Raw genomic sequence first — 15716 nt, 5'->3', positions numbered from 1 at the left:
AAAGTACAGTGGAGCAGAAGAAAATTGAAAAGCAGCGGTCTCCCTTTAGTACTTCCACTGGCCACCACAAAATTTATATGTATATAAATGTATATATCTACACACACAGACATGACATAAAGAAACAAAATACATGTAGGATAAGAAGCTCAACTATATTTGAGACCAAAACAATGCCAACAAAATAATGGTGAGATATTAATTCTCCACCCACCAGGTTGGCCAATTTTTAAAAATTTTAAATAAAAATCCCCAGTGCTGGTGAGGCTTTGGAGGAAAAGGCATTTTTTTATTTTCTGGCGAGTAATCTGGCACTATTTAACAAATTTAATTTTCTTGTACAAAAAAATTGCACTTCAAAGAATTTATCCTAAGGGGAAAAGTCCTACAAGTGTGTGATGGTTAATTTTATGTGTCAGCTTGACTGGGTGACACGAACACATAGCATACACATGCCCCTGCATCACTCGGGCACCTGCCCCTCTGCCTTCCAGCCGGAGCCAGCCCATCTCAGGCCCCCGCAGAAGGTTAGAGGGTCGGGGAGAGGGAGGTCAGGATACATATTCTCAGACTCTGTCTCTGCCCCGGTACCATGGGTCTGGCCGTGCCTGTTCCCACTACAACTAGCTCCCCTGTTAGGCAACCTCTGGCACAGCTCTTGGCTCCCACCTTCACTGGTCTCTGGTAGCTTTCATTCCCCTTTACCATTTCCTGCCTAGAGGCGTAGTGCTTTTACTAGTTTCAGGGTATCTCACCATCCTTCATGGGTCCCCTTAAGCCTGCCTATACCTTGGTAAATAGTGCCTTCCTTAAATTTGCTTCCAAATCCCCATGAATGTACCTTCTCTTTCTGCAACCCCTAAGAGAGTGGATGAACCCAAGGTTATTGAAAATTGACAAGATATAGTCTTGGTTTGCAAATTGGCTCCTGTACATGGAGAAAGACCAAAGAAAGAAGCAGACCACTCTACGTTGGTAGGTGGCGGGTTTAATACCCACGGGAACTTATATTCAAGGCTTGTCTTCGGCAGCTGCAAGATGAGTAGATGTCGGCACCCGCCCACCAGAATCTTAAAGTTTACATAGAGGCCTTAACTGGGTTTAGTTACATATGCCATCCCAGATGGTCTCAACAACACCTTACTCTTTCCAGGCTGTGTCTTTGAAACTGACTATTATTGTGGGAACTGTAGGCAGAATGCACATTCCAAGGACAAGAAAGGGGGTGAGGAGCCCCTGATTGCCTGGAATCCAGCTCTTGGGTCAACTGGTGGTCATGTCCTCTCTGTGACCTCCTCCAACATATAGGGTCTGCAATCTCCTCTGAGTTGGCTTGATGAGAAATTCTTCTTAATCAGAATGATCCTTGTTGGAGGTGACCTGTCTCCCTAATCGTATCATTTTCAAGTGAACTCAGAGGAAGTGAGTCATTGAACTCTGGCTCTATCTGGATAGCACTCAACTATTGTTCTAATTCTCCCTGATGCCCACTCACTGGAAGCACCAGGAGTCAGACGGGGCTTGCCATTATAACCCAGATCTCAGCTGGGCTTTTCTTACTCCTTGGGACTGAGAAAAGTCTCTGATAATTTAGCCACTGTCAGACTTGTAAGTCTGTAAATATTGAAGAGAAACAGACCAAATTATCATTATTTTCCTGTGAAGCCCAAGATTATCAACTAAAACGAAAACTATGTAGGCTTCCTGGTTCCATAATAGCCATAAATCATATATCATTATTGATTCTTTCCTCTTCCTAATGTCCCAAGACCTATAAAATAATATTAGCAATTTTAGTGAACATTACTTGAATCTCTCCACCAGACTCCATTTTTGTCTCGAACTGCCCAAACTATCGAGGTTCTAGCAGCAATCAAGGCCTCTCTACAATGGCGGTGACCCTGGATGAGGCACTGTGGGCAGTTAAGACCATGATGCTGTCAAGGTTAACAGCAGCACAAAGGCATCTGAGCTCCTGCGGGGCCAGCAGGGGGCAGCAGGCAAATGATCAAGTGAACTGATTGGCGGGAAACGTGAGATGTACATATGAATGCATGTGTATGAATGTGTGTGTTTAACTTGAGATCCCAATAGGAACACATGTGCTTTTCAAATGCCAATGACACACTTACATAAACTGATCACATATGAGGCTACAAAGACAATCTCAATAAATTTCAAAAGATAGAAATCACATAGGGTGAGTAGTGTTTCACCAAAACAAATTCAAGCTGAAAATTGATAATAGAAAACAGAAAAAAAAAAAAAAAAAAAGATTTCTAAGCCCTTGGAAATAAATACCCCTCTTATAAATGACTTGAGTTTTTAAAAATAGCTTCCATTTTATGGCATAATTAAAATGAGTCATTATCCTCAGAAGAAAGCAATGCGCATCACTCTTCATCCAAAGTGGTAAACGGAAGATAATTTTTAGCCTTAACACTATTTAAAAATGAGACTGACTTATAAAATGAAACCTATACTCAAAGTGCTAGAAAAATACTACTGCTAATATAATAAAGAGAATAAACTGATACATATATAAAGGTACAAATTAGATACATTACAGAAAATCAGTATACTTGATTTAAAGGGGAAAAAAAATACTTCTTTGAAATGACCAATAATTGGCACCTCCTGGGCAAGTCTGTCTGAAGAAGTTTTGTTTTTTTTTTTTAAGATTTTATTTATTTATTTGACAGAGAGAGACACAGAGGGAGAGGGAACACAAGCAGGGGGAGTGGGAGAGGGAGAAGCAGGCTTCATGCAGAGCAGGGAGCCGGATGTGGGGCTCGATCCCAGGACCCTGGGATCATGACCTGAGCCGAAGGCAGACACTTAACGACTGAGCCACCCAGGCACCCCTGGAGAAGTTTTTTTAAGAAAAAAGAAAAGAAGGATATGTAGGAAAAGAGAGAAAAAAAATGCAAAATCTAAATGAGGAAAAATATATCACCACAGGTAAAAATAATTTGCTAGGTTCAATATGATGCTATGTACCATTTTGTAACATATAATTTAAAAAATATAAATGAAGGGGGTTATTGTCTACACCATTCTAGAGCAGTCATTTCCAATCTTTTTCACATTATAGCATATTTGGAAATGATAATGTTAATGTCATAATGCTGTAAAAAAAAAAGATTTTATTTGTGCCTGGACACAACAGGTATTACAACTCTGGCCATCCCAGCACCTCTGTATTTATGGTCAGCTGGTTGGAAGCTCTCTTCTAGAAGTCCTGGTCAATGCACCATGCCAAGGTGAGAGTAAGGGGAGACAATAAGGAAGGAAATGTTGAAAGAAGGAAACAAAATGACCAAAATTATCGTGTTTTTCAGAAATTATTATCTAAGTTGGTAGAGAAAAATATGGGGAATACCCCAAGAAAGAACCAGAAGCAGCAGGGTTGGGGTTTATTTAGGGGAACTCTAAATTCAGAATCAATACATGCAAGCAAGAGGAGGAGGCATTAGAGCTAATTATCAAAATGGTTAATGAGGAATTACCAATGGCTGGTCAATCCCTTTTCCTCTGCTTATGCTGAACAGTAGGCCAAAATCTCATTTTCTGTGAAACTAAAGCAGTGAGTGTGGGTAGTGGGAAAAGAGACTCAGGATAGTTTTCCAGTAGGATGGGAAAACCATGATGGATGGTTGCAGTAACAATCAAAACAAATTTTAAAACCATTGACATGACTCTGCATGGCAGCATGTTCTGTTCCTCCAAACAAATGAGAGGAAGTTCATCAGACACCACATCCATAGATAAATAAATTGGGATTTTCAATCACAAGGTGAGATGAAAATCAAGAAACACCAAGCATTGGAGGAAAGCCTTTGCTTTGAAAAAGAGGAACCCAATTTTATAAACAGAAGAGATAATACCTAATAACATCACAAAACAGATGTGAAAAGGTTATTTCAATTAATATAATCATACATGTTTTACAAAATAATGTTTCCACTAAATGAGAAATACTTTAAATTATGACCATTGAAAAAACATTGGAAAACTTATTAGATAAGAAAGAGAATGGTCTGGATATGGAAGTGAGTAATGTCAAGGAAGGCGTGGGTGGGCTCGAAAAGTAAGTCAAGTTATTCTCCCCCAAAAGCAATACAGAGAGACAAGATTTGGGGGAGGGGATGCCTGCCTGGTTCCATCAGCAGAGTGTGCAGCTCTTGATCTTGGGGTTGTGAGTTCGAGCCCTACTTTGGTGCAGAGATTACTTAAATAAACTTAAAAAAGAAAAGATTTGGAAAACATATGAGAAAAGTCGATATATGAAAGATATATCCAGAAACCCAAGGCCTCTTTGAGAGGAGTTCCAAGAAAAAGCAAATAAAGACAATGCAGGAGGTGAAACAGTCAAACTTCAAGAAAATCCCATACAGCTGAAGAAACAGAGTCTTCAGATTACAAAGTCCCACTGAATGGTAAGCATGATGGATGGAGGCTCAAATGCAGATCTCGTGATAAAGTCCAGAGCACCAAGAATAAAGGGCAATGCTACAAATTTTTATTGAGAGAAAATATAATTTCATTTTGAAGAACTAAAATAAAAATTCCACATTTCTCTTCAGCAACCCGTTTCAAGAACGCAACAGAGTAGGGGGCGCCTGGGTGGCTCAGTCGTTGAGTGTCTGCCTTCGGCTCAGGTCATGATCCCAGGGTCCTGGGATCAAGCCCCGCATCGGGCTCCCTGCTCAGCGGGAGGCCTGCTTCTCCCTCTCCCACTCCCCCTGCTTGTGTTCCTGCTCTCGCTGTGTCTCTCTCTGTCAAATAAATAAATAAAATCTTAAAAAAAAAAAAAAAACGCAACAGAGTAGTATGCTCAAAAATCTGAGGAAAGCTCATTTTGAACCTAAAATCCTGCATCCAAATAGCACATAGTGGAGATACGAAATAGAGCATTTTCAAACATGAAAGAACTCAGAAAGTTTATTGTTCTCAGAATCTTCCTGAAAGGACTTCTCAAAGATATAATCCAGGTATACCTGGCTAAAGGAAGATCTCTCTCTCTCCTTCCCTCCGTCCCCCCACCTCTCTTTCACACACACACCAAAGTGATAAATAAGAAACAAGTAAACCATATAACTAAACCCAAGTAATCCATTGCTGCAAACAATCTCAACATGACAGATAATACAGGGTGAGAGAATGGGTTTGGGGAGGAAGGAAATAAGAGCGTATTAAGGTTTTAATCTTATTGAAGGAGAAGGATATGGTAGATAGAGATATTGGTGAATGATATGTCAATCTAAGACATAAATTGAAAATTTTAAGAATTTAACTCATTCAGAAACTTAACAGTTTACACTGGGATGCAAATTAGTACAACCACTTTGGAATACAGTTTACCATTATCTAGAAAAGTTGAAAATATGAATAATCTAACCGTATGCTTTCAACAATCACCTTATTTGTTCTGTGTCTATTTTAATCCAGTTGTACTTTTATTTCTTAATTCTGGAGATCATCATTAAGAACAGATACTTTTCCCCTAGAAATATCACTTTATTTCATGAGACAGCATTTCAGAAGTTCTCTTCAGCTCCATTCCAGCCCCTTACTCCTCTTCACCAATTCCTCAATTACAGTCGTGCCAATATTATCCTAACCTCTCCCCCCCAGTCTGTCATCCCTGTCCCTTCTGCCAGCACCCCACTCACTAGGACAGCCTCATTAGTCAGCTGGTGGGAATCTCTGTGTCCACCCTGGTGCCCTTTTAACTCACTCTCTACTCCACAACTACCCAAAGACATTTTCAAAACGCAATCTCTTCATGCCTGCCCTTGGCTTAAAATTTTTCAGTGTCATTGGGGTATACAAGAGACTTCAATTTTAGTTGAGGTCCTACTATTCTAAAGCATCCTCTAGTGATAATGCTTCACTTAATTTGGTAGTGGTTCCATGAAGAGCTTTACATTCTTCTCTGTACTCCATACATGAAATATTTCTCACAGAAGAAAAACAGCCAAAGAAATCTCAAACCAAACCAAACTCAGAATCAAACAAAGCAGCAGAACTTTTTCAGTAGCTTCTTTAACACAGCATTAGGGTCCTACAAGTCTGACTCCTGCTACCTCTCTAGTCATGAATCACAAACTCGACTTCTTTGGGTTCTTTTCTTGGGATTTTCTTCTTTTTTTCTTTTTTTTAAGATTTTATTTATTCATTTGAGACACAGAGATAGAGAGCATGAGCAGGGGGAGAGTCAGAGGGAGAGGGAGAAGCAGGCTCCCTGCTGAGCCAGGAGCCCGACGCGGGGCTCGAACCCAGGACCCCGGGATCATGACCTGAGCCGAAGGTGGACGATCAAGCATCTGAGCCACCAGGCGCCCCTTGGGATTTGCTTCTTGCTGCTGCAGAGTCTTTGTTGTTTCTGCTCACAACACTCTTTCTACTCCTGCCCTCTACAAATTTTCTTGTGATTTCCTACTTAAACTTCAGATATTAATGCAAAGATCGCTTTCTTAGAGATGTCTTTCTTGACCTCTTCAGACAAGGAGAAATGTGCTGTGTGTGTGTGTGTGTGTGTGTGTGTGTGTGTGTGGTCATTGGTTTGCATTTATATATTCCTTCAAGCACAACTTGACTTGTAACAATATGCTAATTTGTGTGATTATTTGATTTACATCTTTTGTGATTTACCACGAGCTCCATGTGGGCAGGAACACTGTCTATTTTGGCTCCATATTTTCGAGTCTGGCACGGAGGGACGCCTGAGTACATAGTAGTTGAGTGAAGAAGTAAATGGGACCTGATGAGTATAGGTGGTGGTCAAAACCTTGAAACTTGGGATTAGAGGGAAAGATACTCTATTTCCACTTTTGCCGCTTAGCCTTGGACAACGTATGTAAGCTCTCCACAGCTAGGTGTCCTCCTGTGTAAAATGAGGGTCACAGTAGGGCCCAAGCGACAGGATTGTTAAAAGCATTAACTGAGAGAGCTCAAAAGCACTCCGCACACACCCAGCTCCTAGCAGGCCCTCCAAAGTGTGATTTATTATATTTTCATACTTCTTTATTTTTCCTCTTCTATTGTTGCAAAATCTTCATGTCGAAATGTTCTCCTTGTCTGCTCATACTCTTTTCAATGTGATTTGCTGATCTTTCAAGTGCTCCTGAAACCTCCATTTCAGGCCATCTATAAAGCATTTGACTGACACACAGGGAGAGGAGATGAACGCACTAGCAGAGCTGGGGGGCAGCACGGACTCCTTCAGGGGGCTCACAGGATGTGTCACTCTCTGCTCCTTTTTTTTTTCCACTTGTGTTGCATTCTCAGTGTTTTGTTTTTGTTTTTTTTTTCAGGGAATATAGAGCTGTGTTTTGCTTATAGATTTGTTTTGTTTTTACCTTAGATTCATGTGCTTATGTTAAACAAGTCTTAAAGCCCGGAAGAGTTAACTAGGGAAAACTGTATTGCTTTCTCCTCAGAGTTGAGATTGGCCAAGGTGTCAGAAATTCACGATTGACTGAGACTATCTGAAGTTTGGCCAACTTCTCCAGGACCAACAAGCATTTTTACTCTTACTTGTCAGTGGTGGCAGAAGGGGCTCAGTGAAGGGGAACATTTGGATTTAAGTAGACTTTAATTACATTGCACATCCCCACTCTACACCGGTGTTCTAACTCTGGGAAGAGGCTTCAAGGTGTGGCTTCATTAGAAATGCAGGAGTCATTTTAACCTAATTACTCCCTCATCACGGCTTAAAACTGACACCTAAACCTTTAAGAATAAACTCATAGTCCCTGGTTCCTGACACTGCTCACCCTTGGTAAGTGTTCTCGGAGGACCTGAACGCTATTACTAATTTCAGTAAATGTTTTCATGATTTCACTGTGGAGTTAATGTTTAACAAGTTCCACAGGAACCAATTTCCTGCTTGAGGAAACTTCCTTACCAAGTTCCCTAATTATTCCCAGACAGCCATCACCCTGTGGAATCCAGCCAGCCCAGGGAGGTTGTTAATAGGCCACACATGGCAGCTACACTTTAGTTACCAAGGAAACAGATCAACTCTTCTTCGGAGAGCCATGTTTGACACCGGGAGACCAGGGAGTTGTAAGCATGTGTATTTCTTTTCTTTTTTTTTTTTTAAAGATTTTATTTATTCATTCAACAGAGACAGAGATAGCGAGAGCAGGAACACAAGCAGCGGGAGTGGGAGAGGGAGAGCAGGCCCCCCACCGAGGAGGGAGCCCGATGTGGGACTCCATCCCAGGACCCTGGGATCATGACCTGAGCCGAAGGCAGGCCCCCAACGAATGAACCACCCAGGCGCCCCAGCATGTGTATTTCTGCTGCCTCTTGTTTTCTTTTAGCCCAAGGAGGATGCCAAGTAAATCAGGGCATACATCCTACTCTGAAATCACTGAGAAATTGTCTACAGTGAATTCTCTGGACCACCATTCTCAAACTTTGTAGTCTCAGGACCTCTTTATACTCTGACAATTTGTAGAGAACCTCAAAGAGCTTTTATTTCTACAGATTATAGTAATTGATATTTACTATATTAGAAATCAAAACTAAGACATTTTAAAAATATTTACTTATTAACTCCTTTAAAAATAACAATAGTGACCCATGACACATGGACAGAAATAACATATTTTGATGGAAAATAATTGTATTTTCAAAAAACATTTAGAAGAGGGGCATTGTTTTGCAATTTTGCAAATCTCTTTAATGTCTGGCTTAATAGGACATAGCTGAATTCCCATTCGTTCTGCATGCAATCTGTTGTAATATAATGCATCATGTAGCTTCTGGCAAACTCCACTGTACATTTCTGAGAGAATGAGAGATAAAAGGCAAATCATATCTTAAAAGTAACTTTGACCTCACAGAACCCCTAAAAGGGTCTCAGTGTCTGTCAGGGGTCCCCAAACCAAGTTTGAGAACCACTACTCTAAACAAAACTGCAGTAAAAGATGGTCACTGAATAGCTTTTATTTCTAAATGAAACATAAAGAAATAGACCAAGAAAAAAAGGTTGCAGTTATTAAGATGGAAGTGTCTGTGTCCTACTCTTTTTTTTTTTTTTTTTAAGATTTTATTTATTTATTCGGCAGAGAGAGAGACAGCGAGAGCAGGAACACAAGCAGGGGGAGTGGGAGAGGGAGAAGCAGGCTTCCCGCCGAGCAGGGAGCCCGATGCGGGGCTCGATCCCAGGACCTGGAATCATGACCTGAGCCGAAGGCAGACGCTTAACGACTGAGCCACCCAGGCGCCCCTTTTTTTTTTTTTTTTTTAAAGATTTTATTTATTTATTCGACAGAGAGAGAGACAGCGAGAGCAGGAACACAAGCAGGGGGAGTGGGAGAGGGAGAGTGTGTCCTACTCTTGATATTTCCACTGCTTTTGACCATGGCAACCTATAAGGAGTTCTGGCCTGCTGCTGGGGATATTGTTATGAGGACATCAGGGATGGCCGGCTCCTGAGAAATAGCCCATCTAGAAGCCCTAACATGGAAACCAAGTTTGCTATTTTTTTTTTAAGATTTTTTATTTATTTATTTGAGAGAGAGAGAATGAGAGAGAGCAAGCACATGAGAGGGGGGAGGGTCAGAGGGAGAAGCAGACTCCCAGCCAAGCAGGGAGCCCGATGTGGGACTCGATCCAGGGACTCCAGGATCATGACCTGAGCCGAAGGCAGTCGCTCAACCAACTGAGCCACCCAGGCGCCCGTGCTATGTTTTTATTTTGAAACATGGACTTGATATTCTGTAAATTGCCAAATGTCACAAGTCTACAAAGTTTATTAGCAAAGGCTAAAATGTTAGCAAAATAAAAGGAGGTCATACTTGGAAACAGTAATAACAGAGATAGAAAGAAGTTTCATGCGCAATGGATGCCTGCTCCCCCCTCTTAAGGTCTGGTGGAAAAGTTGAAAATTAGGGGAGATGTGAACTTTCTAAAAAGAATTGCCTTTGTCTAGCCCCCAAAGCAATTGTTTCTTATGCTCAAATTGCTCATGTGGAGTGTCAGGAGAGTTGCACAAGGACACGTGGTGATCCCAGGTCTTGTCTCTCCTGCAAGAACGGTCCATATTTGATCTGAACAATTGTGCCCACAATTTCTGCTGGTGACCTACTCTGGGACTACAGTGCTAGCCAATGTGGCCACCTGTAGGAGGGTGCTCCAGTCTGGGATATACACTGGCACAACAGCTCAGGGCATGGCCATTGGAGAAATGCTTGGGGCACGTAAGCCCAACTTGAGAGTGTTTGCAGTTCCTTTGCTTCCATCATGTAAGATGCAGCAAAGCAGCCTATGGGCCAAAAGCTTGAACTCTGACATCCAAGAAACATGTGTTCTAATCCCACACAGCCACAAAATTATCTTGAATCCTTAAACAAATTATTTAGTATCTCTCAGCTCCTCTGTTAAATGGTATTGTTGTGAAGAATAAAATGAGCTCAACCATGTAAGGGGCTTAGCCAGATATATAGTAAATGTCCAATAAATTCTAGCTATTTTTAAAATGCAAGTTTGATTTTGTTTCTCCCCTATGGAACATCCTTTAGTGACTCTCCCATACCTTTCAGCACTGAGTTCAAACTCCTTTGTTTAGCTCATAAAGTCATTCATAGTCTGAATTTATTTTCTGTCATTCTTCAAGTATTCTCTGCAGCTGTCACACCATTCCACTCGAGATCTTAAAATTCATCATCCTTTTCAGACCAGCTTTTCTCTAGATGTAGAGTCTTCTTTCTTGTTTTTGCCATATTGCTAACTCTTAGCAGTCTTTACAAACTATGACCACAATCATCTCCTCCAGGAAGCCTTCCTGGACTCCTAGTCTTAAGAGTCTTACCCAGTGAGGTCTCACAGCACAAGTGTTAACCACAGTTCTAACACTCACCACACAGTGTTGTTAAGAGTTCATTTATTTGCTTCAGTCACTCAAAGTAATCTTGTAGAAGTTTTGCCTAACATCCCACAAGGCAACTGGCACATGTTAGGTATCCAATGAATGGTTTTGAATTTATGAATGGATATTCAAATGAAATTGCTGACATAACCCACTATTGTGAATGTATAATATGTGGGATGTGAGATAATGATTATGGTGATGGTGATGATATGATGGTGACACTGGTGGAGATGGTGGTGGTGAAGTGATGGTGAAGGTGATGGTGGTGGTGGTGGTGGTCATGGTGGTGGTGGCAAAAGAAAGGAGATGGGAAAAGGGGAAGAACAAAGATGTCCCTCAGCCTTCCTGCTCCTAAGCCTAACAAAGAGATACATCTACACCTATTAATGACATGAAACTTGCCACTGCATTTGTCATTTGCTCAAATTCTTTGATCCCAGGGCTGATGTGATTGCTTCTATTACTTTCTGTGAGTTCACCAGAGATGGTATTGGTGAACCAAGAACAAGCTTAGCTCCCTGAGCTTTCCGCAATGAGATTAAAGCAATTATATGCTTGAGCCACTAGATGGCAGTGAGGATTTAGTCCATCTTTTGGCATAGTTCACTAAACCCCTCCTGGAGCTTTCATTCATTTAGGGCTTAGAGGCACCATCCTGAAGCTTCTTTCCAGATCCACTTCCTTTATTCTGGATACACTTGCCCCAGCCTCCTAATATTAGCTCTTTAGTCCATGGAATCCCTACAACTTCACAGCTGGGTCTTCCTCCCTCTGTGATCCATGCAACACTTTGTCCATTTGTATCTCTGTCTTCCTCAGGTAGAAACATCTTAGCACCAGGCCTGATCCACACAGATTCAGCACCTCTCCTTCTCTATTGGGTTCTTTCCATGGAACTTCAGACATTCTGGAGTCTCTCCATCTTAAGAAGACCGTCCCTGGATCATGCATCCCTCTCTAGGTATTGCCCTGAGTCCTGTTCCCCTAATTCAGAACCTTCATTCTGAGCCTGACCTATATATCCCAGCAATCTACTTGACTGTGATTTCACACAGACATCCCAACCTTTACTCATCCAAAATTGGATTTCTCCCCCCAAATTCTTCCTTTCCAGTGTTTCCCATCTCAACAAATGGAAACCCCATCTACTCTCTGTTCCAACCAGAAATATGGGTTAATTCTTCACTTCTCTCTCCTACCTCCCCCCCACCCATACAATCCATTACGAAGTCCTGTCAATTTGATTTCTTAAGCGTGGGTAGAATCATCCACACGGCTCACCTTCACTGCTACCACCCCAGCCCAAGCACATTGCTCTCACTTGGGCTGTAGCAATTGTCGTCTCCTGCCTATTTCCACTCTTGAACCCTTTCCATCAATAATAAGCCAGAAAGACATTTTAAAACTACAAATGTGTCCATGTTACTGCTTTGCTTAACTCACTGGCCACCTATCATTGGCAGGTGAGTTCAGAGTTCTTATACCAACAAGATTTTACTTGGCCTGGCTTCTGCCTCCCTCTTCATCTTATTATCTCATTCCTCCCTCGCTTACAGTCTCCTCCCTTTACTGGAATGACATTAAGTTCCTTCCCATCCAGACCATCACATACATCCTTCTTTCCACATGGATGACTCCACTCCCCACCCCCTCACACTGGAGTTGAGCCTGGATAACTCCTACCTGTCTTTGAGGCTCAGTTTCAATGTCACTTTCTCAGGGAGGTTCCTGAGAAAGTCCTTCCCAATGCCAATGCTCTCCCCCGCACCCCCTCCACATCAGATAAGGTCTTCCTGTGATGATCCCAGGGTATCTTGTGCTATTCCTGTTTAACAGTTATCACAACTGTAATTGTGTTTTTAGTGTGTGGTTATTTGTTTAACAGCTATCTCTCTCATTAGACTATCTTGCTAAACTTTGTGCTCTTAGGACCTAGCACAGTTTCTGATACATAGAAGTCATTCAACAAATATTGTTAAATAAATAAATGATCTTCAAAAACAACCCCATGCTACTCTCTATTACACACTGGGTGAATATATTCTTTTTTAAAAAAAAATATTTATTTATTTGACAGAGAGAGAGCACAAGCAAGGGGAGCAGCAGGCAGAGGGAGAGGGAGAAGCAGGCTCCCCACTGAGCAGGGAGCCCGATATGGGGCTCAATCCCAGGACCCTGGGATCATGACCTGAGCCGAAGGCAGATGCTTAACAATTGAGCCACCCAGGCACCCTAGGATATACTCTAAGATAACCTGACGAAAGCTAGATATGATCTATAACTTCTATAGGTCCCAGAATAGAGCCAGTGTGATCCTTTCAGTAAAGAACTGCTCTTTTCAACTCATACATGGAACAGATTTTCACTCAAAAAAAAAAAAAAAAGCCCATCGCTTTATTGTTTTCTTAGAGCTCAATCCAGTCGGGTAGAGTGGGCCTTCAAAGCCAATCTGAATTACATTTTAAAAAAGTAATTTGGGGCGTACACAGGTGGCGCAGTCGGTTAAGCAGCCAACTCTTGATTTCAGCTCAGGTCATGATGTCAGGATCCTGGGATGGAGCCCTACATTGGTCTCTGTACTCAGTGGGGAGCCTGCTTCAGGATTCTCTCTGTCCCTCTGTTCGCCCTGCACCATGCTCTCTCACTGTCTCTAAAATAAATAAATCTTTTTTGAAAAGTAATTTGGTGATATTTATAAAAGTTTGCAAACTCACCATTGCTTTGACCCATTAAACCCATGTTGTGAAACCTCCTCTATAGAAATTAAAGCCCCATTATTTATATGTGTATAAAACTAGTTTATTTAGCATACTGCAAGGGGCAAAACCTAACATAAACACCTGTGTGGCCACCAATCAACAAATTTTAAAGACTCTTTTATACCCAATATTAATGAACATTATACATTTCTAAAAAAAAGAATAAAACATTAATATATGAAGATACCTCTAATGTATTAACAAATATGTAGAAATCAAGAGGTTAAGCATACTCATACCAAGAAATGCAAATGGTTGCCACCATTTATTAAACAGAGTTCAAACAGTGACCAAATATCACACGGCTTCTCAGCACAATCAGAATGGGTGTGAATCCACTATTCTTCGCCACAATTTCATCAAAGCTTTTTTCATCTCACTGTTTCTCAAGCTGTAGATCAGTGGATTCAGCAAAGGTGTAAGAAGTGAGTAAGACAATGACATCAGCTTCTTGGTTTCTGGGGAGTAGCCAGATTTGGGTTGTAAATAGGTCATACTGGCCGTGCCATAGAAGAGGGTCACAGACGTGAGATGGGAGGCACAGGTGGAAAATGCCTTTTGCCTCCCAGTGGCTGATGGCATCTTCAGGATGGCAAAGAGAATCCGAATGTAAGACAAGAGAATCAACACAAAAGGAACCATGATAATCAAAATGGTGCCAGTGAATGCATAGATTTCAAACAGAAAGGTATCTGCACATGCGAGTTCTAGCACTGCAGGGGTTTCACAAGAGATATGATTGATTTCATTGGGGCCACAAAAGGGAAAACTGAAAACCCATGTGGTCTGCACAGTAGCCACCAGGACCCCTGAGACCCAGGAGAACATTACTAATTTCATGAAAACCCTTTTGTTCATAATCATTGGGTAGCTCAGAGGATGACAGATTGCAGCAAATCGGTCATAAGCCATCGCCCCCAGGAGAAAACATTCAGCGCCACCAAAAAAAAGGATGAAATACATCTGTGCAAAACAACCTGCAAAAGTAATTGACATTTTCTCAGTGGAGAGGACCACCAGCATTTCAGGCATAATGACTGCACTGAAACTCACGTCCACCACAGACAAGTTCTGGAGGAAGAGGTACATGGGAAAGTGGAGGCTCTGTTCCAAGGAGATGCTGACTATAATGATGGCATTTCCCAACAGAGTCACCAGATAGACAACCAGGAAAACCCCAAAGAGCTGCTCTTGGAGTTCTGGAAAGTTAGAAAAGCCCAAGAGGATGAATTCAACCACAGAGCTTTGATTTTGCCTTTTCATTTCGTGGTGGAGAGTATTTTGTTTTTATGAACATTGTATACAGATTATGAAGTCATGGTCCAGTAGTTGAGAGTCTGTGTCTGCAATTCACCCCAGATACTCTTGGCTAAAGATGTAAAAAGGAAGACATCCTGACTAAATTCAGTTTGGCGATTTTAGATATGGCCAACTACTCAGATTAATAAACCTTTCAAGTAAAAAACAGGAAGTGAAGAATGCCAGCTCAGAAGTCTTATCTGAAAAGTACAAGATATTATCAAAATGCTCTTGTAACATTATATAGTTTGATTTTAAACCTAGCCTTAAACAAACATCGATATTTTATAACTGAGTTTCCATTCCCATGACATTGCTATCAGAATCATCTGTTTTTTTCAATTTTATATAAATAGATATTTTTAAAACTACCAAAAATAAAGTATTAAAAAGTAGACAAAGGGAAAAAGATATCCACAAAAATTTTTAAAACAACCTAATGATTCAAAGTTACAGCACAGTTGATTTATATTTATTATAAATATTTATCATTTCAAAATACCTGTATGAAACTTATTAAATATGAAAAATACATCTAAGTTCACCCCAGTTGTGGGTTCCTGCAGAGTTTTCATATTTCATATTTCAAAATCTTAGGTGATCTGTAAATAGTGTGAATTGCTTCAGGATTATTGATTTTTGCAAACAGTGGTCATGGCCAATTATACTCAGATTGGCCTGCATGGGAAATTGTAAGAGCCAGTTCTCTATGGCAAATCCTTGTGACCATGATATTTAAGAATCATCCAATTCTGATCATTCTAAAACTG

At 41.0% G+C, this 15716-nt stretch overlaps 1 protein-coding gene across 1 annotated transcript; it reads right to left on the bottom strand.

The window, feature by feature from the left end:
* Positions 1-13965: 13965 nt before the first annotated feature.
* On the bottom strand, positions 13966-14910 carry LOC118541727 (olfactory receptor 10A3-like). Its single transcript, XM_036101507.1, has one exon. The coding sequence runs from the start codon at positions 14908-14910 to the stop codon at positions 13966-13968; it is 945 nt and encodes a 314-aa protein (XP_035957400.1).
* Between the last annotated feature and the right edge of the window lie 806 nt (positions 14911-15716).

The sequence above is a fragment of the Halichoerus grypus genome, chromosome 11 (assembly GCF_964656455.1).
Source record: "Halichoerus grypus chromosome 11, mHalGry1.hap1.1, whole genome shotgun sequence".
In the NCBI taxonomy this organism is placed as follows: Eukaryota; Metazoa; Chordata; class Mammalia; order Carnivora; family Phocidae; genus Halichoerus; species Halichoerus grypus.
Note: the sequence above shows the minus strand (reverse complement) of the source record. Positions and strands in the feature narration are given on the sequence as shown.

Bases quoted from the DNA above. Each gene is read 5' to 3' on its own strand.
- LOC118541727 (XM_036101507.1), bottom strand. From the start codon at position 14,910: ATGAAAAGGCAAAATCAAAGCTCTGTGGTTGAATTCATCCTCTTGGGC.